Consider the following 26,696-nt stretch of genomic DNA (forward strand, 5'->3'; position numbering starts at 1 on the left):
ATTGGGCAGGAAAGACAATGCCATTACAGAAAGACCATTACAGCCAATGCAATAACCAGGGACAGATTTTTTAAACTTCGCCAGTCCATCAAATGACTTTGCCATCCTGGATGACCAGAAAAAAGAGGATGCTCTTTGGAAGGTCAGGTTTTTTTTTAAACAAAAACCAACAGTCAACAAGGCTCCCTCAATTGATCAAGGTCCCTCAAAGCTGGCAAAGATGAGCAAATGATTCCTTTTACAGGCCAGTGTCCTGTGCGCCAATGTGAGCCTGGGAAACCAAATCGCACAGGTCGCAGGGCCTTTGTGTTTGCCAGTCCCAGTGGTTTGGTGCTTAATTTTGAAGTCTAAAGGATGCAAAACACATTTCAAGACAAGCAGGTGGGGATTCTGGGTCACTACCAGAAGGATCCCATCAATACCTACACCGGTAGTTCACCTCTATCAAAGTGCTGGATCGCTTAAAGGAATCTTCAACTTTTTTAGATCTGTAAGTCTTAAATGTCCAGTGACAATGAACAGGAGAGAGGCGCATCAGAGATGATAGTCAGGAAACCCTCAGAGATTGCTGTAACAAAATGGCTGGACAAAAAGAAAGGTCCTTTGGCATCTTCCATCCATGCAATAGAGCCTCAGGATATCTGCCCAAGATGGTTAACAAAAGACAAGCACCATGTTACTGCATCTAGACCTGTTGTTGTAAAAGAGTTTAATAAAAACATGGGTGGAGTGGACCACATGATCAGCCTCTATCCAATGTCAAACTGCACAAGGAAATGGACTGTTCGCACCATCCTATGTTGCTTTGATCTGGCTGCCACAAAAATTTGGATCCAGTACAGATCAGACCTCCAGGCCTCTGGGAAACTGGCAAATGCCCAGACTATTTGTATACTGGGAAACTGGCAAATGCCCAGACTATTTGTATACATATGTATCTTATTAGGGCCCAAGCACCATGACATCAGCACTATGTCATCATAGTGTGTGAAGAAGAGCCGTATGCTTTTCCTAGGAATTTTTTTCCCACTATTTTGGGCTTATGGGGGTATCAACATCCTCAACAACTTGGCAGACATTGAAATCTGCTGCCATTAGGATGGCAGAAAGTCTGCAGTCTCACGAGATTTTGCTGCAGAGCTCATACACACTTGCACGAATGACAGCTTATTGAGCTAAACAAATTTCACATTGCAGGTCATGGGCTCAACTCAACTGGTCAGCTGTGCTGATGCTTTAAACATATGCCTAAAACACCTTCTGTGGAACATCATGCTGAGGAACTAAAATCCATTGTACTTCTATCGACAAAGCAAGACCTAGTGTCCATTACAAGGGACATGTTATAACTAATACATAAATGACAGTTTTGAAAACTATGTTTCTGACATCTCACAGACTTACGTTATATAAAAAAAAAAATCTGAAAACTTTTTTTCTTACGGGTCTCAGGAGGATAGAGCATAAATGTAAATCAAAAGACTTGACAGCCATAATGAATTGTTACAGAATACAGCAGTTTGTTCTATAAACACCCTACGCGTATATACACGAGGTCTGTCCAGACAAAGTCCAGCAGTTGTTTAAATATCCTGAACACTGTGCGCAGGATCCACGTAACCTGGAAGCCAAGGAGAGTGGACTGGAATGTGCGTGCGTGAACCATGACGACTTCATCGTACTTGTCAGTGGGGGGCGCTAGACTGTGTTTACTGTGTGGTTTTTTTTGCATTTAAAATGACTGAGTGAATACAGCAAAGGATCTGCATCAAATGACGCATCAAGCTTCAACATTCCTCCATGGAAACTATTCGGATGATTCAGGAGGCTTTCAGGGACGGGAGTGCACGGTTAGTTAAAATGTGGCACAAATGTTTTAAAGATGGTCGAGAATCTGTAGCAGAAGACCAAAGACTGGTGGTGCAAGAACTAGAAGCACAATTAAAATGTCATTATATGTAATTCACTCATTACATGGCTGGATATTGACAACTGACAGAATGTGTGTGTGTGTGTGTGTGTGTGTGTGTATACTGTATATAAATAGTTGAAAACACCACATGAAATTAGAGCAATTTACAACATGAATCTTCACAAATGTTAGAATTTATTAAAGAGTTCACACCCCATATAGTTCATACTGTACATATATCCAGCAGATAATAGACTTAAATCCTGACTTTGTGTAAAATATCCATTTTGGGGGGGAAAAGTCCCACATTGGCCCAGTCTGGAAAAAAGAAAAAAAAAAACTTAGATACCTCTAATAATATACACCTCAACTTACGTGAATATAGTTGTGGTTTTTGTGCTATGAAGAAAAATAGAAAGACGCTGAATCAAAGGTTGCCTTGAAGCATAGTTCTAAGAAGAGTATAATGCAAGTGTGATAAAAGTGTCTCCTCTCTACGAATCTTAAGTCTTTTTTTTTTCCACCTGTATTATTTTAAATGTGTATGATTTACAGTGTATATTAGTACATACACACACCATCTGTGTTAAAATAAAAATGTGTTTTTCTCATCTACAAAAGAGTAACAGCAACCTCAAACCCAACCTGTATAAACTGTTTTCAGATACACAAAAGTTTCACATATTTTTTTTTTTTTTTTTAAGGATCTTAAAGCTGTTAATTTCTGTAACATGACACTTCTTAGCATCTACCATCGTGTTAATATAAGAATTATATTACAAATGAAATCGTTATGAACGGAAAATATGTAGTGGGTGTACACTGGGACACACTAAACGGCAAACGGTGACCGTGGTCTTCAATGGGAACATGATGGGAGTGTTGTCCAGACGCCGGAATAAAGAACGAAAGAAAGAAAATGAACGTAGCAACGCTGGGTTTGAAAAGTCATTGAGAATAAAACATCTCTACCAGTAGTGCAATTTAATCAGAGACTAAGCTTAATCTACGACTGGACCAAAAGACCTTTTCTTTTTAAGTTATAACCAATGAAGCCTGCTTCATATTGTACCACTTTGGGTGACCTTGTGAGGAAAAGGAAAGGAAAAAAAACAACACGGAAACAACATATCGTTAAAGCACGCACAAGAATCTTGTCGTGCTTCCCAACCGTAAGCTTATCGAATAGACACACAGTGAGAAATCCGCACCGTCCACTAACGTGTAGAAACAGCCTGGTGCAGATTTCCTAAGAGCAAATATTCATTCAGGATAAAGTGCCAAGTCAGGACTGATCGAGGCCAGGCTCTGGATGCGAATTCATTAATATAAAAGATTTCTGTTGTAATACGAATGAAATATCAGAGCAAACGCTGAGTACAAGCTACTAAAGAGATCTAGAAACCTTGAAATGTCCTGGTGGGCCCAGAAAGGTCCTCAAAAGGTTCAAAAGATTTCTGAACCAGAACTATAGAAATCATTATTGTAAAGCACAACCTTATATAGGTGTGAAACAAAATTAAATTATGCTACATTATCAAAGGAATTAAGAGTGAGAGAGAGAGTCCGTAATACAAAAAAACATTGCTTGTTCCTAGGCAGAAAGTCCACCATTTTCTCCCTATTTCTCTCTGTAATACAGCAGATACGCCTTGAGCGATTCGGGCAGAGGCAAACTCAGGACCTTGTCTCTTAGCAAGTTGACCCGAGGGGGCTCGGGTTTGTCCTTCTCCACCTCTTTGTCCTCCTCCTTGATGTCCTCGTCGTCGATCTTCTCGTCCTCCTCGCTCTCGATGGGCTGCGGGATCAGCTGGTTGCCGACGAACACGTAGGTGTTGACGTGGTGCTGCACGTTGCGGTGGCTGCGTCTGCGCCGGCGTTTGCGCTTCTGCGGCATGCGTGGCCCCGTCACCTTCGACGTGCTTTCGTTGTTGGTGAGGCAGCGCAGCGTGCGGCGGATGTAGATGCGCGCCAGGTCCTGCAGACTTCGCACCGCCAGCGGAGCTGAGCGGCACATGCACAGGACGCAAGTGTTAATGAGCAACAATGGTGGACGACACGCATTCACGATGTACTTACACCGTTAAACTGTCAATCACGAGCCTAATACGAGAACTATTTATTAAATAAAATTACAGCGAAAGGTTACTGATGTTAGGATAGAATCGTTATGGTTCACAAATGTGCAAAACTTTTTGGACAAGAATATCTTTCTAAAAAAAAAGCGTGTGCAGATAAGCCTGCACTCCTGTCATTTTATTTATTTTATTACTGCCTTTCAGAATTTAGATAGCGTTTTATCTTCTTTACATGATCAACACTGTCCTGCACCATTAGTGTGATCCAGTGTGAACCGGCATGACAGACACATGCTGCGTTTGAGTCCCTGCTCTAGAACTGGCTCGTCTGTGAAGATCTAACCGATCACATACGAGACAGAATTTATTAGGAAAGACAGTTTTTACACCCTTTGATTTATTTATTAATGCTAAAAAGAGTCTTTGAAACACTGAAATCATATGTGAGCCTATAAAAATAAATCGTGCTGATGATTAGTCTCAATCTCCACTGATCTTTCAGTCAAAAAAGAAAAAGAGGAAAACAAAAAAGTAATTTCATCATCTATTGAAGTAAAAACGTAATTCAATCACATTGGCTAGGTTGTGCTCAGGAAGGATGCGTCACTCGGTCACCTATACTGCATAATCGTACGTGTTTTTTAAAACATAGTAAAGAAAAAATGACTGAAAATGCCATTACCGCACTAATAACATATTATTAGATACTATTAACGCACTACAGATTCATCACTATTCAGTATGGCGTCAGCACGTGATGTAAGTACAGCTGATTTATTCTAGAGTACTGTGAAAAAAGTTTTTTTTTTGCATATTTGTCACACTCAAATGATTCAGATCATTAAAATTTTTTTATATTTAACAAAAATAACCTGAGTAAATACAAAATGCAGTTTTTCAATGAAGATTTCATTTATTAATAGAAACCTAAACCTAATTACTGGTTGTCCCACCCTTGGCGTTTGCGATAACTGCCAATTAGTCTTTCACATGGCTGTGTGGTTTTGGTCTGCTCTTTTGCTTTTGTCAACCCACTATGGAGGGTTTTCGATCATGACCGGCCTGTTTAAGGGTCTCAATCGGATTTAAGTTCAGACTTTGACCAGGCTAATTCAAAATCTTCTTCTTATTATTATTTTTTTAAACCATTCACAGGTGGACTTGCTGGTGTGTTTCTGATCGTTGTCCTACTGCAGTGTCCTACCTCAAGTGTGCTTGAGCTCGATGTAACAAACTGATGGCCAAAAATGTTCCTTCAGGATTTTCTGGTAGAGCAGAGAATTTATGATTCTGTCCAGGTCCTGAAGCTGTAAAGCCCCAGACCATCATGCTACCACCACCATGTGTGAATGTTGGTTTGATGTTCTTTTTATGAAACGCTGTGGTAGTTTAATGCACGATGTAACAGGACACACATCTGTTCAAATTTAGTCTCATCACTACACAGAATATCTGCCTAAAAGTCTTGGGGATAATTTGGGATAAACGAAATAAAATAAAAATCAATAGAATTTTATTTGTATAGCACTTTTAACAAAGGTCATTGACGGCAAAGCCGTTTTACTGAATTGAAAGAAAATTATGGAAATTAGTTTGAATGTCGAAATTATCAAATTGAAATCATAATTTGTATTAACCGGGGTTATCTTTAAAATTATCTTTTAATGTAATCGTTGTAACATTAAAAAAAAATTTTGTTTGATGATCTCAATCATTTAAGTGTGACAAATATATCTATTAAAAAAAAAAGAAAGAGACGCTTTACGCTCAAGCCTGTCTGTGAGTGTTTGAAGTTCTCAGCTTATAAAGTAAATAAAATAACACTCAGGCCATGTGTTTAACGACCCCAGACAGCTTTCTACCAAATGAGCGAGAAGAAAAACTAATTAAGACGAGTCTGTCTAACAAGAGGAAATTTGCTGAATCTAACTGAAGACTGAAGTCTGGAGACAAACGGCGGCTGCAACTCACGCAAAATCACAGCGTCCGGTTTGCTGCCTTCACTTCGGTTCTGCTGGACAAGAGGAGCAAAGGACACGGCCAGGATGTTCTTGCTCTCCCAAGAGCTCTGTCCCGTTCTGGTGATCTGAGTCAACTGCAAAGTCCAAACCAAAAAAAAAAAAAAAAAAAAAATCAATAACATAAAATAATAATAATAATAATAAACTGTAATATCCTTACTAGACTCCTCCTATACTTAGTATTGGTTTTAGGATGGATTTTGATATTCAGACGCGCGCGTGTGTTTTTTAGGTGTCTGGTCTGATGCGCTGAGAAGGAGAAACTGATTTGATTTACTTAATTCAATTTATACGACTCATGTATCTCTAGTCATATTTGCTAATCTAAGGCTTGAAACTTTAAGCTTGTTTTATTTTATAGATAAAAAATATTTGCTTGCAGAAAGAAATCTTAGAATTTTAAGCTTTAGATGAGTATAAATATCTAGAAATATGCTTAATAATTTTTTTATAAAAACAAGCTGAAATATTAAAATGGAACCGGTCTGAATTTTAAACATTTACTTTTGCAAAAATAATAATGATGGATTTAGACAAAAACAAAAAGAGAAATTAAATCTAAGATTCAACATATAAATTATTTTCAAACTTACTTAACTTGAGAGACAAGTTTGTTATTATTATTATTATCATTATTATTATTATTATTATATATAATTATTATTCTTCAGCCTATGGTTATATAGTAAAAATCATAAATTCACAATGAGAGTAAAAAAAAAAAAAAAAAAAAAACTTTTATAGGAGATTTTCTTTTTTACCTGATCCTCAATGGGCATGACCAGAACGCCACCGACTTTCAGCATGACCTTCATGTAGTTCTCGTGGTCTTTCTGGACGCCGGCTCCACAGTAGATGCGATCGTACTGATGGCTGTCTGAGGAGATCTCTAAACAGTTTCCCACGACAAAATGGGGCTCGCAGAACTCAAACCTGAAACATGCAACGCTTACGTTAACCCCCACGCCAGGTTGTGTCGTGTCAGTCGCACCCCTACTGAACGCTCGATTGGTGTATCAGGAGCTCCTTCGCATTTAGGTCTAAAGACACTGAAACTATGCATTTAAATCAGGAATGAACAGAAGTTCACCGTGTTGTCTTTTAGCTGGAAAATTACGAGACATCACACTCTGGAGACATCTAAGACTTAAAGAGTTAAAAATAAGTATAATATTGTACCTTTAAAGGGGGAAAAAATCTACTTTAGGGTGGTGATCAGAAGTGGGCAGTAAAAGGGTAAAAGAAGAGATTCTGTAGCACAAATATTACTCAAGTAAAAGTAGAAGTTCTCATTTACATGTGTACTTGAGTCAAAGTACGAAAGTATCCCACCTTCAAATCTACTTAAGTAACAAAATGCTTGACCTAGCTCACTCCGTTACCTTCCACCTCTGGGAGAATCTACGAGTCTGCTTCATCACAACATGTTGCTAACAGACAGGACACCATGCCATGTTGTTATCGCTTACACAAGTTTTCTATTATGTACGTATAAATGGATGTATAGCCACGTCCATTTATAGCCGTTTATAGCTGCTATAACGTACAGTAAGTGATTGCGGTTGTCCCGGAAACAAGTAAACATAAAATATAATGCACAAATCTGTGGTTATTTTCCTCCACTCACTTGTCAAAGCTGTCGCTGTTTTTGATAAACTCCTCCAGTTTCTCCTGCGCGTACTCCACCACGTCCTTGTGCAGCTCCACGCCGTGATTTACTCCGAACGGACCTGCGGCGGGGGTAGGGGGAAGAATAAACGTTACTCCCTTAGATATACTGTACGTCATACCTAAGAACGGACGCGGGAAGCAAAACAAGACGCCAGTCACAAGGACCGTCTGTTTCGTCTCCCCGGGAACAGAAGACGGTGTGTCTCACCGATGATCAGGCCCACCATTGTGCTCAGGTATCCTGTCCCGCTGCCCAGATTGAGAAAGGAGAGTCCCTGCTGCAGACTCAGCGCCTCCATGACCTCGGAGTAGATGCACGGGGCCGAGAGATGGATGTTGCCGTGCTTCCAGGCCAAGTCTTTGTAGGCGTTTTCTCTGTATCCGTCCAAGTAGTAATCCCCGCGGTCTATCGCCCTGAACACCTGCTCCACCTTGTCCGTGCGGATGTATTGCGCCTCCTTCAGGTTGTCAATCAGATCGTCGTTGTCCTCGCCGGCGCTCACGGCTCCGCCCATGGTCCCGTTTTCGCCAAAGACACGGAGAGAAAAAGAACAAACCAGGAGAGGTTCACAGAGGTGCCCTCTCTTCACGTCCGCGGAGGAATAACTCTTCCAGAATACGATGGATGGATGGATTGGACTGACAGATCCGCGAGGCGATTTACGTCCTGTGAGGTCGCTTTAGATCACCATCACATGGCTAGGAGAGAAGAGGACAAAAACAACGCTTACACCATCATCTCTGATTTATCGCTCTAACTCAATGAAGCGCATCTTATCCATCTACAGCGCTGTGAAAAAGTATTTGTATCTTTATCTGCAAAAATACTGCAGTTTTTAAATGACGATTTCATTTCTTAGGAGGAAAAAAAGCTGTACAAACCTTCGTGAAAAAGTAACTGCCCCCTGGCTAAGTCATGATTGAGCTGTGATTAACCACATTATTTGAAAAGCCGAGTAAAATTTCACCTGCCACACCGAGAGACCTGATTACTGCCAGATCCGAGAAATCATTTAGAACCTGTCTGACAAAGTGAAGCACGCTTGATTGCAGTTGTTGCCATTAAGGGAGGCTCAAGCAGTTATTAGGGTGTAAAAACTTTTTTCACATAAGCCTAGATAGATTCATACAGCTTTCTTCCACCCTTAATATATTAAATCATCATTTAAAAACTGCATTTTGTATTGTATATTATTCGGGTTGACTTTGTGTAATATTAAAATTTGTTCTGTATTATTTAATTGTCACAATAATGAAAAAAAACTATCCCCTGTCACAGCACTGTATACGATGTACTTACAAAAACATATCTGACATGCTAATGTTGTTTATGCTAATGATTGAACAGTTATGTTGCAATGGGGGTTGAAAATAAACAGGAGAGTATTTGGTACACAATAACTATTTATAATCTTCGCAGAGCATAAACTCGAGCCCTTAATTCCATCGCTCAACAACTTCCTGCATTTAACTGATCTCTTGCCTCCCTTTTTTTTTTTTGGGAGTTTTTCCCCCCCATCCTAATGATCCATACATACGCTTAAGGAAAAAAAAATCTTGTTTACCGACACTGGAGACTCCTTCCAAACTACAAACCAGTGTCTTGGATTGTTCAAGACTCTTTACTACCAGAGAAATTCTCACAAAGAAATTTTATTCTCTGTTTGTTTACTTAATTGGCAGTGACGCACCCAGGGGGTGGCCACACCCACACCCTCGAGGTGAGCTACAAGATGTCTGAGGCGAAAGAACGGATTTCTGTTCATATTTTGAGTCGTGCATGTAGCGTTAGATCCGTGACGGCCTGTGAACCGGCCTCGACACGTCTGGACGACCGAGACGATCATAGACATCTGATTAACGCTGCGGCTAGACTGAACACGAAACGAGCAGTTAAGTCATATAAACAAACAGAGCAATAATGACATTCATTTAAATTCCTTTGAGACCTTTTTTTGTGAAGTGTCTAATGTGACCAAGTAAATTGGGCTAAAAGTAAAGTATACTGTAAGGCAATAAAATCTTAAATGCAGGAAAAGAAAACACCAAGTGATCTAAGAACATAAAGACAGCATTAAATATAATAATAATAATAATAATAATAGTTGTTAGGCTTTGAAGCTATCCCTGGACCAACAAACAGGGACATTGCATCACATATGGCTGAGTATTTTGGTATTATGACTGACAGTTGTGTAATTACTATAGTGGTAGTTATGAGACCAGAGACACAGAAACACACACACACTCTCACACGTGATTCTAGTCAGGTGTAGCTATTAAAGGTCTGGCCGGGTCAGGGGCGTCAGGTCACACAGGGTCTTTGCTAGAGAAATACAGCACTTATCATCTAATGCTCACAATTTACACACACACGCCTATTTACACTGGTTTATAACTCATCTATAAAAACCGTATGTAATAATCTGCACTTGCAAAATATCTGAAATATGAACATGTGTATTCCACAGTGCTGTTTAATTCCTATTTCTTCTCCTGATTGGTCAAAATACGTGGATAAATTATCTATAATAATGGCACCTTGGTATTTCATATATGTTCTTGTTTCTATGGTAACGGCGTTCACAACAAGTTAAAATTGCACACATTGTGCACCTACAGGTGGCAGTAATGTAACCTATTGTCATTAAACAAAGAAGAAGAAAAGAAGTAGGAAAAAGTCGATTCAGTTATGAATTGTGATTCTTTTGGGTGGTGATTCACGTATTCATTCACGTATATTTTAAGGTGTTTGAGGCGGAAAAACATTGCCGTTTATATATAATCCTTCAGGTGGCGCACTCTGAACTATTTACACATTTTCATCCCGTATGGTAGGGATGAATTATTTGTTAAGTTTGTTTAGAAATTATAATTATGGAAGAGGATGGAGATATGTGCTGCTCAGTTAAATGTTAAACTCTTGTATCTAAATTTAGTTTGTACTGTTTAAATGCTGTGTTTGTTTTTCTTAAAGTGAGAAAACTAATGTTATAAGGAACGGGCTACATCTTATTACTTTGTACATTTTTTCAAAGGTTTAGAATTGAAACAAAAGTGTGGGAAAACGTAATATCAAAAAGAGATATTTATATCTCTAGAATAATAATTTTTATAGAATCCGCACAGGGGTATTGTGATATCATATCGAGAGGTGACAGGTGATTCCCATCCGTACTAGACATGTTGCTGTTTAAAAAAGATAATTGCTGCCGTTATGACATGACATTTTAGTGTCAGTGCTTCACACGATTGAAAAGTATTTAAGATCCCCATCTTTAACAAAAAAAAAAAAATGTTTCGGGAGAATAATAAAGAAAATTACTGACGGACAAACTGTTGCGTGTGTATAAGAGGAATAAAACGCAACTGCTGTCAACTTTATTGCATCGTTCCTACAATAGTGGAACATTGACTTGTAGTGTGATTTCTTGCTCACTGGAATATAGAACACACACAGAGAGAGAGAGAGAGAGAGAGAGTGTGTGTATGTGTGTTGTGTTTCGGATTCTTGTGCCTGTGTGCCAAGTATGTGTGGATAATCAGGATTTTGGGCAATAGGTGAGGAATATCATATAGTTGCCATGGTGACTACTGGAGCCATCTTTTTTTTTTTAAAGAGCAGCAAAAGAAGCAATGCTATTAAATGCACTTACGCTTGCATAAAGTTAATCAGCTCAACTGTATAAAGATTAGATTTCTCTAATACTTAAAAAAAAAAAAAAGTTGCTAGTTGAAGTGTATTAGTGGCTGGTGAGCTAGTTAGCCTTAACTAGTTTCCAAAAAAACTCGTACATTTTTTTTTTCCTGTTTTACAGATTTAAAGTTAAAAAAATAAATATAAATGTTATACGGGTCGATTGAAAATAAATTCGTTTATATATATTTGGGCTAAACACGGAGCTAATCGTACTATTTATTTATTTCTTGGGATAAAACCACCTAGCTTGCAAGCTAACCTAGCTTAGCCTAGCGCGCGAGCTCTGAACTATGTCACGGGGCACAAAAACACGCTCGTGCCACTATGACAGTTGGAACTAACTGCCAGTTTTTACATTTAAACCAGACCAGTCGCGCATGCGCAGTAACCCGGGCCTACACGCTTATTGTCTCGTACCCTCCAGTTTTGATAAAATAAAAAAAAAAAAACGCTTGAATTATATCTAGTGTCAGTTTCTGGATTAAGCGCAGAAAAGGGTGTGCTGATGGTTTAATTTCCTCTCTTCTTCTTTTTCTTATTATAACCGTTTTTAGCCTGTAAGCTAACCAAAGGGGGGAAAAAACAAATACAATAGGAAACAGCTTTCTAATCCGCGTGCTGCGTTTATGAAATCCCGACTCACCTCCTTCTGCTTCTTTTCCTCGATGCGGATCAAACGCGTACACACACTCACACACACACATATAAATACAATTATAGCGGATGAACTTAAATCCACGACAGCACACTTTCTGTCGCTCCGCCGCCGTCGTGTTTTCTGCACAACCAGCTGAGAGGATGTAAACAGAGATCACGTGACCCGCGCTGGTTAAAACGCTTTAAAAAAAATAAATCGACCGCTTTCAACACTCATGCGCAGATGTTTGCGTCGCGTCTCGTGCAGGGTCTCGCGTCAAAGTCCTGGTGCTCTCGCGAGATCGTATTTACCGCGTTTCCCGCTGTAGAGCTTCAAATTAAGTTTTGGAAAAAGAATGGATTGTTAGGAATACATTACATCATCACATCAAACAGTTACATTTATCAAATATTTTAGCAAAGATTTTGGATTGAAGTTGTATTTATTGTAGTTATTCAAAGATATTTGTTAGTCTCAGTCTCATATGATTATTTTTAATTGGGTTGCATTAACTATTTAGCTGAATTAACTATTTATAATAATATAATAATTATTATTTTTTGAAAAGAAGAAAAGCTTGAGCTGCGGCTGTTCGGATGAAGAAAAGATCTTCAAACATTTTCAAGGTCAAAACCTCTGTTTAATCTGTTCTTTACGTGACGAGCGAATGAAAGTTAGTTAATAGTTTATTTTAAATATTGGTAAGTATTGGTAAGTGGTAAGTATTGTTGCTTTTTATGGAAAGATTTAAACGTGTATATATATATAAATATATATACTGTATATTATAATTTAAATGAAATAAGTATATATTTATTATATACTAAAAAATTTATTATATACGGAATTAAACACACACATGCATTAGATTTGCCCGCAGATGTTCCTCACTGCAGTGATTACGTCGTTATATATGTTTGATCTTTTCTTTATCAGATCAGTTTATTTTCCTGCGGTAATTATTGTTCGTCCCAGTGTTTTATTCTTCTTACATTAGGTCAGCTCATTTTTAAACAGAGACATAACATACAATGTACGTGTGCAGTGTGTGTTTCAAGCCACACTTGTATAATCTGGATTTATAAATTGCTTACACACACACACACACACGCCTATACCCCTGCCCCTTCCTTCCCCAACTTTAAGCCAGCCTTACATGTCTAAAAAAAAAAAAAAAAAAAAAGGTTTCTGAGCAGATGAATAGTAAATGTGCATTTATCTGTATGTACAAGTCTAGACACCAGGCACATTTAAAGAAGGAAAAACAGAAGAGAAATAAAAAAGAGAGATGTAATGTTGTCAAAGTCAGTTCCTGTTTTCACGTACTGACTGAACAGTGGCTATAAACACTCATTCTATATATAACTATATAACTCAAACATGCAAAAGATCTGAAATAGCAAAATATTCAGGAACTAGAAAGGAAGGCATGTACTGCAGATATACAGATATTATTCACTCCATAGTCCCGCTTTCATGCACTAGATACTGTAGCTAAAAGTATATGGACACCTTGACCATTGGCTTATAATCAGCTAGCTAATGGATGTTATGTCTAGTCTGATGTGTTGTGTTGTAGCATATTTAAAAGCAACTATTTGCTTTATTAAAATCAATCAGGGTTAGTGTCGTTATCATATGATGAGTAAATTAGCTCAGAGTTTAGTCATAATTTGGTTATAGATTTATGTTTTAGCTACAGTAAAGCCACTGTGTTTCCAGGCCAAAAACAGCGCCAGGGTGCCATAATTTACTTGTGTTCCCTCGCAGGCTTAGGCAGCTCTCCTGGCCGTTACAGGGATACCAGAGTAATGGCACTGGTTATGAAATGTTCGGGGTGTGTCCATGTGTGTCTGCCCATGCAAATACGACACTCGGATAGTCAAAAAGGCAAAGGGAACACTGAGAGGAGCCACCGGTCTGAGATGGGACTTATTGAACAGTGGGAAGGTGAGGTTAGCTAGGGTCTAATGCACACACTGCTTTATGGCTTCACATTTAAGGCTATTGTTATGTCATTCTTTTTAAACTTGTGATTCAACCAAACTGATCCTTAACCTGCTAGAGTCATGGATGGTCTGGCTGTCGTCTGGTTACCAAGTCCAGCACAGGGTGCCTACCTCGGTGATGAGCATGCATCGATGATAGAAAGACTTCAGGTCCTGGGTAAGGTTATGTCACCCAAACATCAGGTGATTGACCTTGCTGAATTCTTTTGAAGGTTATGCAGCTGAAGAACATTACCTCGTGTGTCCAGGATGCACCTTTGCTGTACTGTACCAGCAGGTCTTCTTTATCAACCATGATGTGAAGACATAGACTGGTTTACTGTGGTGTGAGTACAAGCTGGACGTCCAGGCCCTTGTGTGACATACCAGTCTACAGAGTAGTCACCCAAAGGTTTAACAGTCTCGTGGGATCCAAACGAAATTAATCGTCAATGGAAAATAAGTACAGGTATAGCATCGAGAATAAGTACGAGAATAACATCTCTACTGAGGAATTATGACCTATATCCATTCTTCTCCTAATTTAGCAATGATTTCCAAACATATTTTAAACAAGGCGGACAATTTCTGATCCTTAAATAGTTTATTTCTACCATACACAAACTGTACAACACAGCGCATTACTGCTTATGAAATAGTAAAAGTGTAAAGAAACTTTGATATAGAAACTACTTTAACTGAAAAAAAAATTGCTTTCAACAAAAAAAAGAAACAATAATTTACAGTACAGCGTTTTTTATACTAATATTATTACACAAGAAAAAAAAATTCCCAATTCAGTTCACATTACAAAACATCAAATACAAACAGGAATAGTCCTCACAAAAGTTCCTGAGCAAACAATGTGTGGTTTTATAAATTAAAATATTAGAAATTACAAATAACATAATTACAAAGTACACGTCGTTTGAAAGTATCCGATTCCGGCTGATTTAAGAGAACGTTAACGGAGGATCATTTGGTCAAACCTGTACATTTCTCTTTTTAAATCTTTTTTTTTTTTAAACTTTAGTCATGGCTGTTTAAAGACAAATAGATTTTAATTTTAAGGTTGTAAGAATATTTGCCCGTAAAAATCTGAAAAGTGTAAAATGTCACGGCCGTCTCCCGATACTCAAATTTTAAAGAAATCCCATTTATAAGTGGAAAGATGCAAGGTCATACACTGATTTGACTTCTTTTTTACTCTTAAATTTTTACTTGTTAAACTTGTTTTTTTTTTTAACTTGGTGGAATTTTACCAACTAACCTTTTGTGAAAAATAATTTTCAGTAATAATTGTTCTGGTAAAAACTTTAGCTGGTTGTTCACTCAACAGTTCTCTAATTTTAGTTACACAAATCTAAATTGTTTTTTTTTTGTGCTTTAGCTTGATGGAAACTCATAGCAAAGATTAAACACTTGATCAATATTACAACAATATAATTACAGACTTCGACTTCGAATGGCATATAAGCATTAGCTAAACGGACTCATAGGCGTTTTTTCTTTTGGAAAAAAAATAAATATGCTGTATAATAAAGAAATCACCATTCACGTAATACTGTTCTACCACAAAACATAATATATTCCATGTAATCATTTACATATAGGCACATACATGCACACACATCGGTGTGCACACGAAAGGCAGTTTATATTGACAGGAATAAATTTCAGGGAGTAATTTCTTTTATTGTGTCTGTTCATTTCGATGTTAAAAACTAATAAGTGCAGTTTAACGGAACAGTTTTGGCCTCAGTGGTTAGGATTACCTACCAAATTGATCCCAAGGTTTAACACACGCAATACATTCAGGAGAAAAAGTGAGCCTGGCATGGTGCAGTAAGAGCATTTGACCACTAGGTGGTGTAATAGTATCATTATTCCTCTTGTTGACATCGTTCATCGCTTAAAGAAATATCACCGAGGCAAACAAACCGTTGTTTAAACAACAGAAAAAAAAACTACCAAACAAAGTATAGCAACGCGGATGTGCTCGGGGGGGCCAACACAAAGAGCCGAAGTGCGCAACAGTGATCAACCCTCACACACGGAAAAAATAAATAAAAATATATTAGCGTTTGATAAATTATTTTCGATGAGTAAGGACAATAAATAAGACAGATTATAAATATTAGCGGTAAGTATAAATACACGAAAAACGAACAAGTCAAGCAAATTAAATAAATATGTGCAAAGGGTTATTAACAATCTCAGAAAAAATGTCAATGAAATAAAATATGGCTGGCGTTTATCAGTACACATGGAATATAATAATAATAATATATATATTTTTTAGAATTAGTTGCACATGGTTTGCAGCCAGCCACCCAAATAAATAAAATGAACCCAGTGAATAAAAGATGTCCAGAGATATTGCTTGTCCACAAATGCAGCATTTCATGGTGAGCAGACAGTTTCTACTTGGATGCCCTTAATGGCCTGTCTGATGCTGTCCAGCAAGGCCTTGCATTCTGGCGAATACTCGTGTTCCGAACTGTTGTACATATCCGTCAAAGTCTTGATGTAGGCTTCAAAGTTCTGCTCGTTGATTGGACCCTGGAAGACAGAAGAAGCGTGTGAACAATTTTCCTCTCTACACAAGGCAATCTTTTAAAACGTGAAAATATGGAGGGTTTGTTTTTAAGCTGACTGGCATATTTAAACTTTCTTTTTTTTTTCTAAGATTCATATCTGACAGCATATATCAAAATAAAAAAATATATATTTTTAACAAATAGATATAAGGTTTTATTATGAAATAAAAACATGGGCGATTCAATAACTTTAAAATTTTCTCTATAAACTGGACACAACTCATCTTCCTTTGGATTTTTCCTCGGGATCAATAAAGTATCTATCAAAGAAAGTGTTAAAAAATAAGTGCTCTCCCCAGTAACCTGGTGTGTTTTGTAAGTTAAATCCAACAAAAAATGAGTTAAGTTTAGCTAAGTTTAGCCTTTATTCGTCACATATACATTACTGCACAGTGAAATTCTTTATTCTTCACAAATCTCAGCATCTTGTAAGTAGCTTGTGGTAAGAGTCAACTACAGTATAATACGGCGCCCCCGTGAGGGCCTTGCTCAAGGGCCCAACAGCAGCAACCTGGCAGGGAGAGGCTCGAATCTCTGACCTTCTGATAAGTAACTTAGAGCCTTAACACCAAGAGCCACCACTACCCCAAAGTGAGGAGACATAGACCAACCAATCAGGGTGAAGACTAAAATGTACTTCCTTTGAGACACATGACGCCAACCGACCACATCTGTTTGAACTGCTGCCCTAAGGGTTAAGCAGGAAACACTCAGAGGATAGCACTATTGACGTTAAGAGTTCAAGTACGCCACACATCCACATTGAGAGCACGGGCAACTCTACACCCTAGTCTCAGCAGGGACTCGAGCTTGCAATCTTTGAATAATAGAGAAAATGCTTTTCTGTGGCGCCACTTGGGAGTCTGTGCTGGTTAATTTAACTGGCACAGAGAGAGACATATCTGAGTCTGTTTTGTCAGTCACTGGTCAATGCCAATCAATTTGATAACTGGCCATTAACGGTCACTGCTCCATCGATCGGTGCATCTTTAGATACTTGGATACATTCTTGTGTCCACACATGCCAAGAAATAGTCATGAAGTGACCAATCAGACACATCAGGGTTTCCTGCCTTAGTCCTCTATCTTTGCTTGGGCCTGTCTCAGCACTCTGGCTAAGGCCCATATCTCTCTGACTAGTGGCTAAGTGTGCTGGCTCACCATTTTTTCCTCTCCACCCTCTGCAGATCACTTCTAAGTTCAGACATCACCATTCTCCAAAGACTAGCGGACCAGTGACTCAAATTCAAATGTCTTTCTTTGCCACCACAGTGCACACTTTCTGTGGGATGCCACCACATTGGGTGGTTTACACAGCTTGGAGCAGCTTTGCCTCCAAGTAACTACATAGCCATGCTGCAGGATTAGCACTTGCACTAGAACACCCGATATGTGTCAGCTTCCCTGGCATTGACCATCCTCAAGATACAGTCTCCAGTTCAGTCATAGTCATGTGCTGATGCTCATGCGGTGCATTCAGGTGCTGAAATTAGACCCTGATTGACTTGAACCTGATCCAAGAGTCTGAACAACCTACTAATCATAAGTGTTTATGTGCAAAAACAGACAGGCAGAGTAAGAAGCTGGAAAGTAATTAGGATTTCTGTCTACATGACCTGGTGTCTTACTAGTGTCAGATTCCTGAACTTAAGCCACACATCAAGGAAACCTGTCCCCCCTTCAGTAAAGCCCAAGAGATGATTCTTCGGACACTATGTTTGTATCTGCATCTGGGTTACTGGTTCACGTGAGTGAATTTGCACAAATATGCAAGAATCTGCAAGTATTCATGTATTGTGACCTTAATATACATCAATAAACCTGTGAGGCCTATGATCTAATGGCTTTCTTTGTTCCACCTGAAAACTCCTGAGGCAGACCCGCCTGTAGTTAGCCAGGATAGGACACAGAGACAACATCTGGACCAGGGAAATAGCAAATATTCCTCGATATGTGCAGGTAGACACATCTTCCCCTTGTTAGGATGTTAGGGTCAGAGTGTAGGGTCAGCAATGATACAGTGGGCCTGGACCATGGAGGCTTATGGACCTTACTCAGCGGTCTGGCAGCGGCAGATTGATTGTGTTGGCGTTTGAATCCCTGACCACCTGATTAGTAACCAAGAGCTTTAATAAAAATGTACGCGAGTCTTGTATGCTCTCAGATGGAAACTGTTCCTGCTACCTAAAGTACCAGCCGTCCTTCTACAGTACAAGTCTGGATGTTCATTGCAGCAAGTAACAGCACCTTGGATGGTCTTTTTCTAGAGTTTTATTCCCGTATGAATCCACACTGAAACGGGTCTTGTTGCTAATACTTACATGAGTGAAACTCACTGATGATTTTCAAATAATCTTGCCTCTTATGTGACTTATTGTTGAATACTGTGTTTCTGGCCAAAGTCATATCACCCACTCATGCGGTTAACATTTTGATCTTGCGATGTTGAATTGAAAGGGCATCTGTTGAGCATTCCTTGCTATGCCCAGTAAATTCTCCACATAGCCATTCGGACTGCATAGTGGGACTTAATTATCAGATCAACTGTTTATCTGTCACAGTCTAAAGACAGAAACTGGTCCGTTGGCTGCTAGACGTCATCACGTGTTGGCATTGCCGTGTACCCACTCTAGGCTCTACAGCGTTAATATTATTAACAATACTGTTCCTGGTGACACAGGACGGCCTTGATCTCTGAGCACGTTTCCTGTCAGCCTGAAAGTTGAGCCGCTACACATGACACTGTGACATGGGTCATGCAGATGCTTATCAAAATCCTGGGCCGTTAGGAAGAGGCAGAATGCTAATAACGCAAGTAACTGTGATAGAAATACAAGATAATCTTGTTAAATGGTTCCCTGTCATTTAGAACCGCCAGCGCAGAAACTCTGCAAGAAGAGTCTTCCAGGTTATCAGTAAGAATGGAGCAATAAAATTGATATAAAACACCCCGTCACATGGTCAGTTTGTGATTTAAAAAAAAAAGTCTCAGCATGTGTTAAATGTGCGAATATCTGGTGCTACATTGAACAATCTGTGTTGAGAAAACTAGTCAATTATTGTACACTTATAAGCTCTCCAGTTAGATTAGTTGTTTACAGGCCCCCCGATTATACTGCAATTGTAAGCATGTTCTGAAAAGCATTTAACTGCGATTGTGTTTAAATAGCTATGTTAATAATTCACTTTTTCAATAATCTTCGTAGCAGAGTGGACAAATATTAGAACGATTTATTTTTTGTTGTCGTCGCAGAGAAGGAGTGCTTCACCATTTGCGGTAGCTGGATGTCAGTAAGGCTGTTGATGAGGGCTTGGCTGAGCCGCGCCAGCTCCTTCAGCAGGCTGTCATTGTGCTGCTCGATCATCTTGTTCTCTTCCTGGATGGTCTTGAGGTTGCACTCCATGGACGAGATCTGGACCAATACGAAAAATGAAAGTTGCGATACAATTTTATCTCCACTTCATTCCACAATGAACATATCGACATACGTAAAAAATAATACTTTACAACGGGCAACAAAGGCTGCTTTCACACTGGGGACGTGGGACGGATCGGACAGATACAATCGACTTCAAAGTCTTGTATGTTTGAGTAGTGTGTACACTTTGCATTGTACTGTGCCCCAGCATGGACCAGGGTACCATGCCTGTCTACTCTTGCGAAAGCTAACCGTATCAAAAACCTAAGTGGATTGCTTTTTATCAACGTGTGTCAAACTCATCCTCTGAACTGTACTTAAGCTTATAAATTAAGAGGGTTGCTTTAAATATCAGTAAGACGCGGCCCAGTCTTTCTAATAGGCAGACTCTACTTAGTATTTTTTGGTGGAGCGCAAACCAGGCAGGTGAGAATGGGAAAAAAACTATACTGTGATGGATCGTGATCGTTTTGTGCGGCAATTTACATATCGCCACGTTGACTTAAAAACAAATTTTTTACAATTATTTTTTACATTTATATATTGTTGCATCTAAGGTGTTAAAATGTTGCAGTTCCTCTATAATCCTGCAGGTGGTGCACGCTAAACCCACACTCTCACAAGTTTTAGATTTGTAGAAAGTTAATATTGAATCTGGATATTTCTAAAAGCATAATACTTACTGATACAGAATAACAATTCAGATAAAATCTACACTGAAGTATCGTGATAAAATCAGCTTGCCCCTTGAGATTCCCATCCCTGGTCCACACTGCCACCTAATGATTCGGAGAGCGTGGATTCCCAAGTGTACAAATCAGGTACAGAACATTATTACCGATGTTAAAGCTAAACTGCAGGAAGTGGAGAGGGGGGAACGTTAGTCCTCTGGTTCTGCACTAATGCCTAGTGTGAAAACAACCTTAGTGCACATCTATGATATAACATAACGCTATGTGCGATGAACTTGAAGCTCTAAATACAAGAAATAAATAGCGCAACTTTTTTGAAATAAGCAAAGTGGACGGCCAACCCTTAAAATATTATCTGTGTAACATCATTTTAACGCGAGCACCAGAACCATTTAGGTTTTCAGCCAAACTGTAAATTTACATCAGTGAAAACCTTCCAAGCGTTAGCAGTTAGTATAAACCCACTTTGAATAGGTTTTACATGCGCGATGCTGGTATTTGCTTACGCTTTACCTGTGTCTGGAGCTGCATCATGTCGGCCTCGATTTTCAAATTAGACTCGTTGAGCTCCTTGATTTCATGATCCAAGTGCTGCATGTCCTCGCTGCTCTCAATGCCTGTCTCACGCACAGGAAAGCAGCACAAAGCACAAGCATCATCATCAGTTAGGACGAGTTACAGCAGCAGTGAAGAAGTTATTGTGTAGGAAAAAACAAAACAAAACAATAAGAGCATTAAACACACCACTGCTGGTTTTCAGTTTGATAGTCATCATCTCGTCTCCTGAGAGCTTCCTCTTGATGCTCTGAGCGTTTAGCGGGCAACCTGACAAACTGGAGAGAGAGGAAGAAAACACGGAAATTTATACTTGAGTGGTTTCAGTTTCATACCGCATACAACTTCACAAACTCACAAGACTCCTGTCGTACTACAGCCCTGTCTCTTAGCTGCATTTGAAGACCAGGAGTACGTCACACGGCTAAGGCTAAGGATGTCTCATTTCAAAGGTCCGGCCCAAAGGGTAAATCCTTTGTGGGATGAGTGTCCAAATTGAGACATGTCCGTGTCTTCAGGATCAGCCACTTTTTATTCACTTCCTGCATTCGAGTTAATCCAGAGTCCAATAAATGAACGATCAAATTCACTTCAAAGCGGAATGAGACCACATCAGTCAGTAGTCTCGGGCTGGATTTTTTTGCTTCACATCTGTGCGTGTTGCTGTTTTCTCACCTGCCTAAAGAACCACATTAAGCATGAGATCACACCAGGGTTCTGTTTAAAAGTGTAAAACGCTGTGTGTGTAAAAGCTCAAGTTGTGGGAAATTAAAACTCACTTCCTGCGTTGGTTAATGAGAATAACGCATTAAACTTAAGTGTGTTTTGCACATAAGCTCAAGTTCTAACCTGTATGAGAGCATCAGGGGTGCATCTAAAACTTGGCGTAATCCTGAATTTACAGTTTTAACATAGAGGAACTTTTCTGCATCTGATTTCATTTACTTCCCCAAATTGGAGAACGGAAATGGATTTTACTGAACGTGTTGGATCATTATTGTTTTTATAACCGAAAATATAAAGTGACTAAGGGTCGGGGGCACGTGGTGACGGTTCAGGTCGGCCCTCACTCACCTCCTGTGTGTGGCGAACACGTTGTTGGCGTGGCCCAAACCGTTGCACCCAGGCAGAGGGCAGTGAGGCAGCTCCTGCTTGCAGTTTTTCCAGGAGAAGGCCATGCCGTTCATCTCCTTCTGCCGCTTCGCAGCGACGGGGCAGCTGCCAGCACTGCGGTGGGAGGTGTATTTCCCCGAGACGTGGCCCTGCCCGTCACAGCCCACTACAGGGCACCTAACACACAGGAGACGCCAGAAATCAGAAGCGCGTCCGCGGGAGACGTGGGCTGCCTACTCGGCTCTACTGCCGCTCACATTCGCACCGATGATGAATCGCAGAACGGTGTGAGGGAAACAGCTCTGTACTGTAAATAATGTCCTTCTCAGAGCGCTCGCAGAGGATTAGAGGGATTCTGTGAGTCATTTTCTTTCCTACAGTAGAGTGTTTAACGTTATATTGTTACAGTTAAGTAAAAAAAAAATGTGGTGCGGAGAAAATATATCAAAAATATTCACAGGATTCTAAAATGTTTCCCCTTGAATGAGTGACACACGGCGTTTAGGGATATAAAACAATATTATGTGTCAAAATACTGTATGATGCCTGGAGAATAAACTAATAATAATAATAATAATAAATTGATAAATTGTTAAGCCACTTATTATAACACACACACACACGCACATATAAATGCATTTCAACTAGACACATTTCAAGCAGATAAAATGCAGAAAGAATTATGAGTCATAACACTTAGCTATGAAAAACACACACACACACTTTTTATTTTATATAATGACCCAGAGCATCAGAGTGTTGTTTTCTTCCTCGATCATATAAGGCCATGTATTAAAAAAAATAAAAACGGCGTCAAACTATAAATAATCCTGCTTGTAAATAAACCCGGGCGGATGGTGTGCACACCGCCGCGTGTTCAAATCCTCCATCTTTATTTACCGTGTTTATGGTTTAATAGCTCTGTGACCAGGCGTATCGGCTGTAGAACGAGGTCACTGTGACAGGTTGCATTTCAAGACCCAAACAAAGCAGCGGCTCTCTGTTGTGTGCTTTTTGTGTGTGTGTGTGTGTGTGTGTGAGAGAGAGAGAGTGTGTGTGTTGATTTGTGGGTCACCCCGCCGGGGGGCGCGTGCAGATGCGGCCCAACCTTTTGCCCCCGCTTAAATTAAACCTCTTGCCGCACAAAGACAGATACTCTTTTGTTCCCTTACACTCCAAATCACTGCACAGTGACACGTTTATTATAGTAGATTATCTGGTTGAGGCCGAGCTCAAGTGGGCTCCGCGCTTTGCTTGCACTGTTATTTCATCACCGGGGTGTAAAGAAAAAGCTGCGGCGAACTAATAGCCGGAACGCGACTCCTAAAAAAAGGAACGTTTCATTTATCGCTTTTCGTTAACACACACACACACACACACACACACACACCACACACACACCATCTATAAATACTGATGTGAACTTGCTGAGTGGGAATATACATTTTTTCCCTGCCCCTAAACCATTAAGAAGATTAATCCGATGAAATGCTGATTAAAATGTATTTAAAAAAAAAGAGAGAGAGAGAGAGAGAGAGAGAGAGAAAGAGAGAATGACAAAAACAAGCTTGGATAAATAATTATAAAGGTTAATACGCTCGATTTGGAACTAAACAGAAAAACCTCACATAAAAACAAGCAAAAAAAAAAAAAAGTCTAGATTTTAATTTTTTCTTTCTTTTTTTTTTTTGCCTCTCACCCTGAGGTCAGAAATGGAATGACACAAATTGCAGATAATTGTTAGGAGGTGGAAATGTAGGGAGGAGGGGGACAAAAAAACGGCGGATGATTTCTGGGTCACTGGCCCTTTCTTCGGTAGCCCATATCGGGACAGGTGAAAGGCTACCTGGGATGGAACAAATAGCCCGCTCGGGCGGGGGGGAAAATGTTGTCGGTGGCTCTAATTAGAGGAAATCGCAACTCCAGTGCACCTCTTACACGCAGACGAGTGTAGTGACCACAGAAAACACACACACACACACACACCACAATGGAAAATGGAGTCATGCCATATGGCCACCAATTTAGAATAATCTAGGAACATTATAGATGCAGCGGGTCTGCTCGCTACGTCCCTCCGTCCCTCCATCCCTCCCTCCCTCCCTCGCTCACACTCTTACTCCCTTTGACATGTTCCTGATGTTCCTGCTGCGAGGGTCACGTCTGAGCTCTGTTTGTAATTAAAAGAAAACATACTGGCCCAGATGTAAACGCAACACCGAGCAAGAATCTCTTTCACACTGATATATTTGTATTCGCGATGTGATGTATAAGGTGTGTTGTTGCCTGATTCCTAAGATAGATATACAGTATGCATGAAAAAAAAGCCCCAGTAGCTCATGTGAGTCTTTTGAACGTGTGTTTAGAAAGTAACTACATTTTATTTTACATTACACGATACTTGAAGTGTTCATTTATGAAATAGTTTTTATTTAATGTTGTAAAAGGTCAGGAAAATGTAAGGTAGTTATAGAATTTATAAACAGCCTCTCTCTCTCTCTTTCTCTCAGTTAATAAGATCAAAAAAGTCATATTTCTAAGAAACCACAAAGCATAAACATCCCTTTCATGAAAATGTTCCCATGTTAAGGAACTTAGCAGAACACCATTACTTTTACTCCGTGCTAAAACAATTTTCTATAAATGTTTCTTACGAAGAAGCAAACTCAATTTCATACTATAGATATGGATAAATTAAAAGAATACTTCTAAAGTTTTTGCTGGAGGTGTTTTTATTTAGTTTATGTTTGCTGCACCTGATTTGGTCCAAGTCCCAATCCGTCCTGCCTTCGTATTAATTCAATTCAATTCAATTTTATTTGTATAGCGCTTTTAGCAATTTTCATTGCCGCAAAGCAGCTTTACATAGTCAAAATAATTATTTAGGTTTGTATGAAATGTGAATTTGTATGAATCAAAATGGTCAGTTTGTATTAGAAAGTAAAAAAAACCCAACAAACATGTTTGTAGTTTAAAAAAATAACTAACAAATGTAAACGTGAGAAGACACTCATTGACGTTGTCTGACTTTGGACTGAGAGCAACGGCCTCTTTTAGTTTAAAACTTGTTAAAAGTCTTACTCTGCAGTGTTTTACAGACCAAATAATAAATTAGACCACCGAGGATGTTGTTTAGAGAATTATCCCTAAAAAAAATTAAAATAAAAAATAAATTATGAACTTAATTTTCTAAAATCTATTTTTTTACAGAGTTACACAAAATTTGATCATAAGAATAAACTAAAAATAAAGTTATATATAAGGTCCTGATCAACATCATTTAGTACAGCCCTTTCTCAGTTTAAACATTTTACACTTCACCTGTACGTGACTTTTACGAGACATTAGTTTAAGTTTTATTACTTTAAAAACGTCTTTCAATAATATATTTAAAATATATTTTTTGAAATTAGAAACAAAAAAGTCACATGACCTGTGTAATGCTAAAAGTTTACTTATGTCATTTTAATAAAGGTAATGGTAGATTGTCCTGGAAATGTAAACATTTTATAAATGTTTTTGTTTTTTAAAATATATGTTATCCATAAAAATCAACATCAACCACAATCGCATTGTTGCATTTAGCTTCTTCTGACTGATGCTAATTTGCACTGAATGAGAAATTTATACCTGAAATAGAAAAAAAATAAGTGAATGAAAAAAAAAGGAAAAACTTGAGGAAGTCATAAAAATAAACCCGTAGCTCATTTGTCTTAGCGATCGCTTATTGTATTTCACAAACGCCATGAGAGTCTTACTTGATGTCTGGCTCCTCCTTCTCGTCTTTGCTTGGCGTGAGCTTCAGGTTGCCTTTCCGGGCGCGCGGACAGCCTGACAAACTAGACACAGAAATAATAAAGTGTCAGACCTGAGACGAGTTCAGCCGCGCACACGCATGCATGGAGAAGATACGGCTGTTTGGTCGCGTCGACGCGTTTAAAAGCCGTCAGTCTCGTGTTGAAACAAGGCCACGATCTTGTCAGTCCCAAAATGTCACAAGTGTATTTCATCCTTCATTTAATTCGGAGGATAAGGGTGGGGGAGGGGATGTGTTTCGGAGTGCTGGGTGTAAGAGCTCTCCTACCTTCGATGGGATGCATAGTTTCCTGTAACGTGACCTGAACCGTCACATCCAGGGGTCGGGCACCTGGTAACCACAACGCGGAGCGTGTTAATCTACTGCAAGTCTCCTGAAGAGCATTTCAGCTAACATTCTAATCATAGTGTAGAAGTTAAGTCTCTTGGATGATCTACTACGACATGGACACCATAGTTTAACACACAAACATAAACATCACAAAACTCATGAG

At 39.1% G+C, this 26,696-nt stretch overlaps 2 protein-coding genes across 4 annotated transcripts in view; both read right to left on the reverse strand.

Annotated features, from left to right (window-relative positions):
- Nucleotides 1-2,088: 2,088 nt before the first annotated feature.
- pcmtd1 (protein-L-isoaspartate (D-aspartate) O-methyltransferase domain containing 1) lies at nucleotides 2,089-12,257 on the reverse strand. Its single transcript, XM_053495227.1, has 6 exons — nucleotides 12,026-12,257; nucleotides 7,891-8,381; nucleotides 7,639-7,741; nucleotides 6,773-6,944; nucleotides 5,962-6,085; nucleotides 2,089-3,916 (listed from the first exon to the last, which is right to left on the reverse strand). The coding sequence occupies exons 2-6, from the start codon at nucleotides 8,195-8,197 to the stop codon at nucleotides 3,534-3,536; spliced, it is 1,089 nt and encodes a 362-aa protein (XP_053351202.1). The 5' UTR covers nucleotides 8,198-8,381; nucleotides 12,026-12,257; the 3' UTR covers nucleotides 2,089-3,533.
- Nucleotides 12,258-14,626: 2,369 nt separating this feature from the next.
- Nucleotides 14,627-26,696, reverse strand: part of st18 (ST18 C2H2C-type zinc finger transcription factor) — a 48,546-nt gene continuing 36,476 nt past the window's right edge. For all 3 annotated transcript variants that reach the window (XM_053493731.1, XM_053493733.1, XM_053493730.1), the window contains 7 exons: nucleotides 26,471-26,533; nucleotides 26,145-26,225; nucleotides 22,348-22,563; nucleotides 21,463-21,551; nucleotides 21,232-21,335; nucleotides 19,877-20,020; nucleotides 14,627-16,569 (listed from right to left, as the gene is read on the reverse strand). In XM_053493731.1, the coding sequence (XP_053349706.1) occupies nucleotides 16,411-16,569; nucleotides 19,877-20,020; nucleotides 21,232-21,335; nucleotides 21,463-21,551; nucleotides 22,348-22,563; nucleotides 26,145-26,225; nucleotides 26,471-26,533 (856 nt within the window). In that variant the 3' untranslated portion in view covers nucleotides 14,627-16,410. The remainder of the gene's footprint in view (nucleotides 16,570-19,876; nucleotides 20,021-21,231; nucleotides 21,336-21,462; nucleotides 21,552-22,347; nucleotides 22,564-26,144; nucleotides 26,226-26,470; nucleotides 26,534-26,696) is intronic.

The sequence above is a fragment of the Clarias gariepinus genome, chromosome 4 (genome assembly GCF_024256425.1).
Source record: "Clarias gariepinus isolate MV-2021 ecotype Netherlands chromosome 4, CGAR_prim_01v2, whole genome shotgun sequence".
NCBI lineage: Eukaryota > Metazoa > Chordata > Actinopteri > Siluriformes > Clariidae > Clarias > Clarias gariepinus.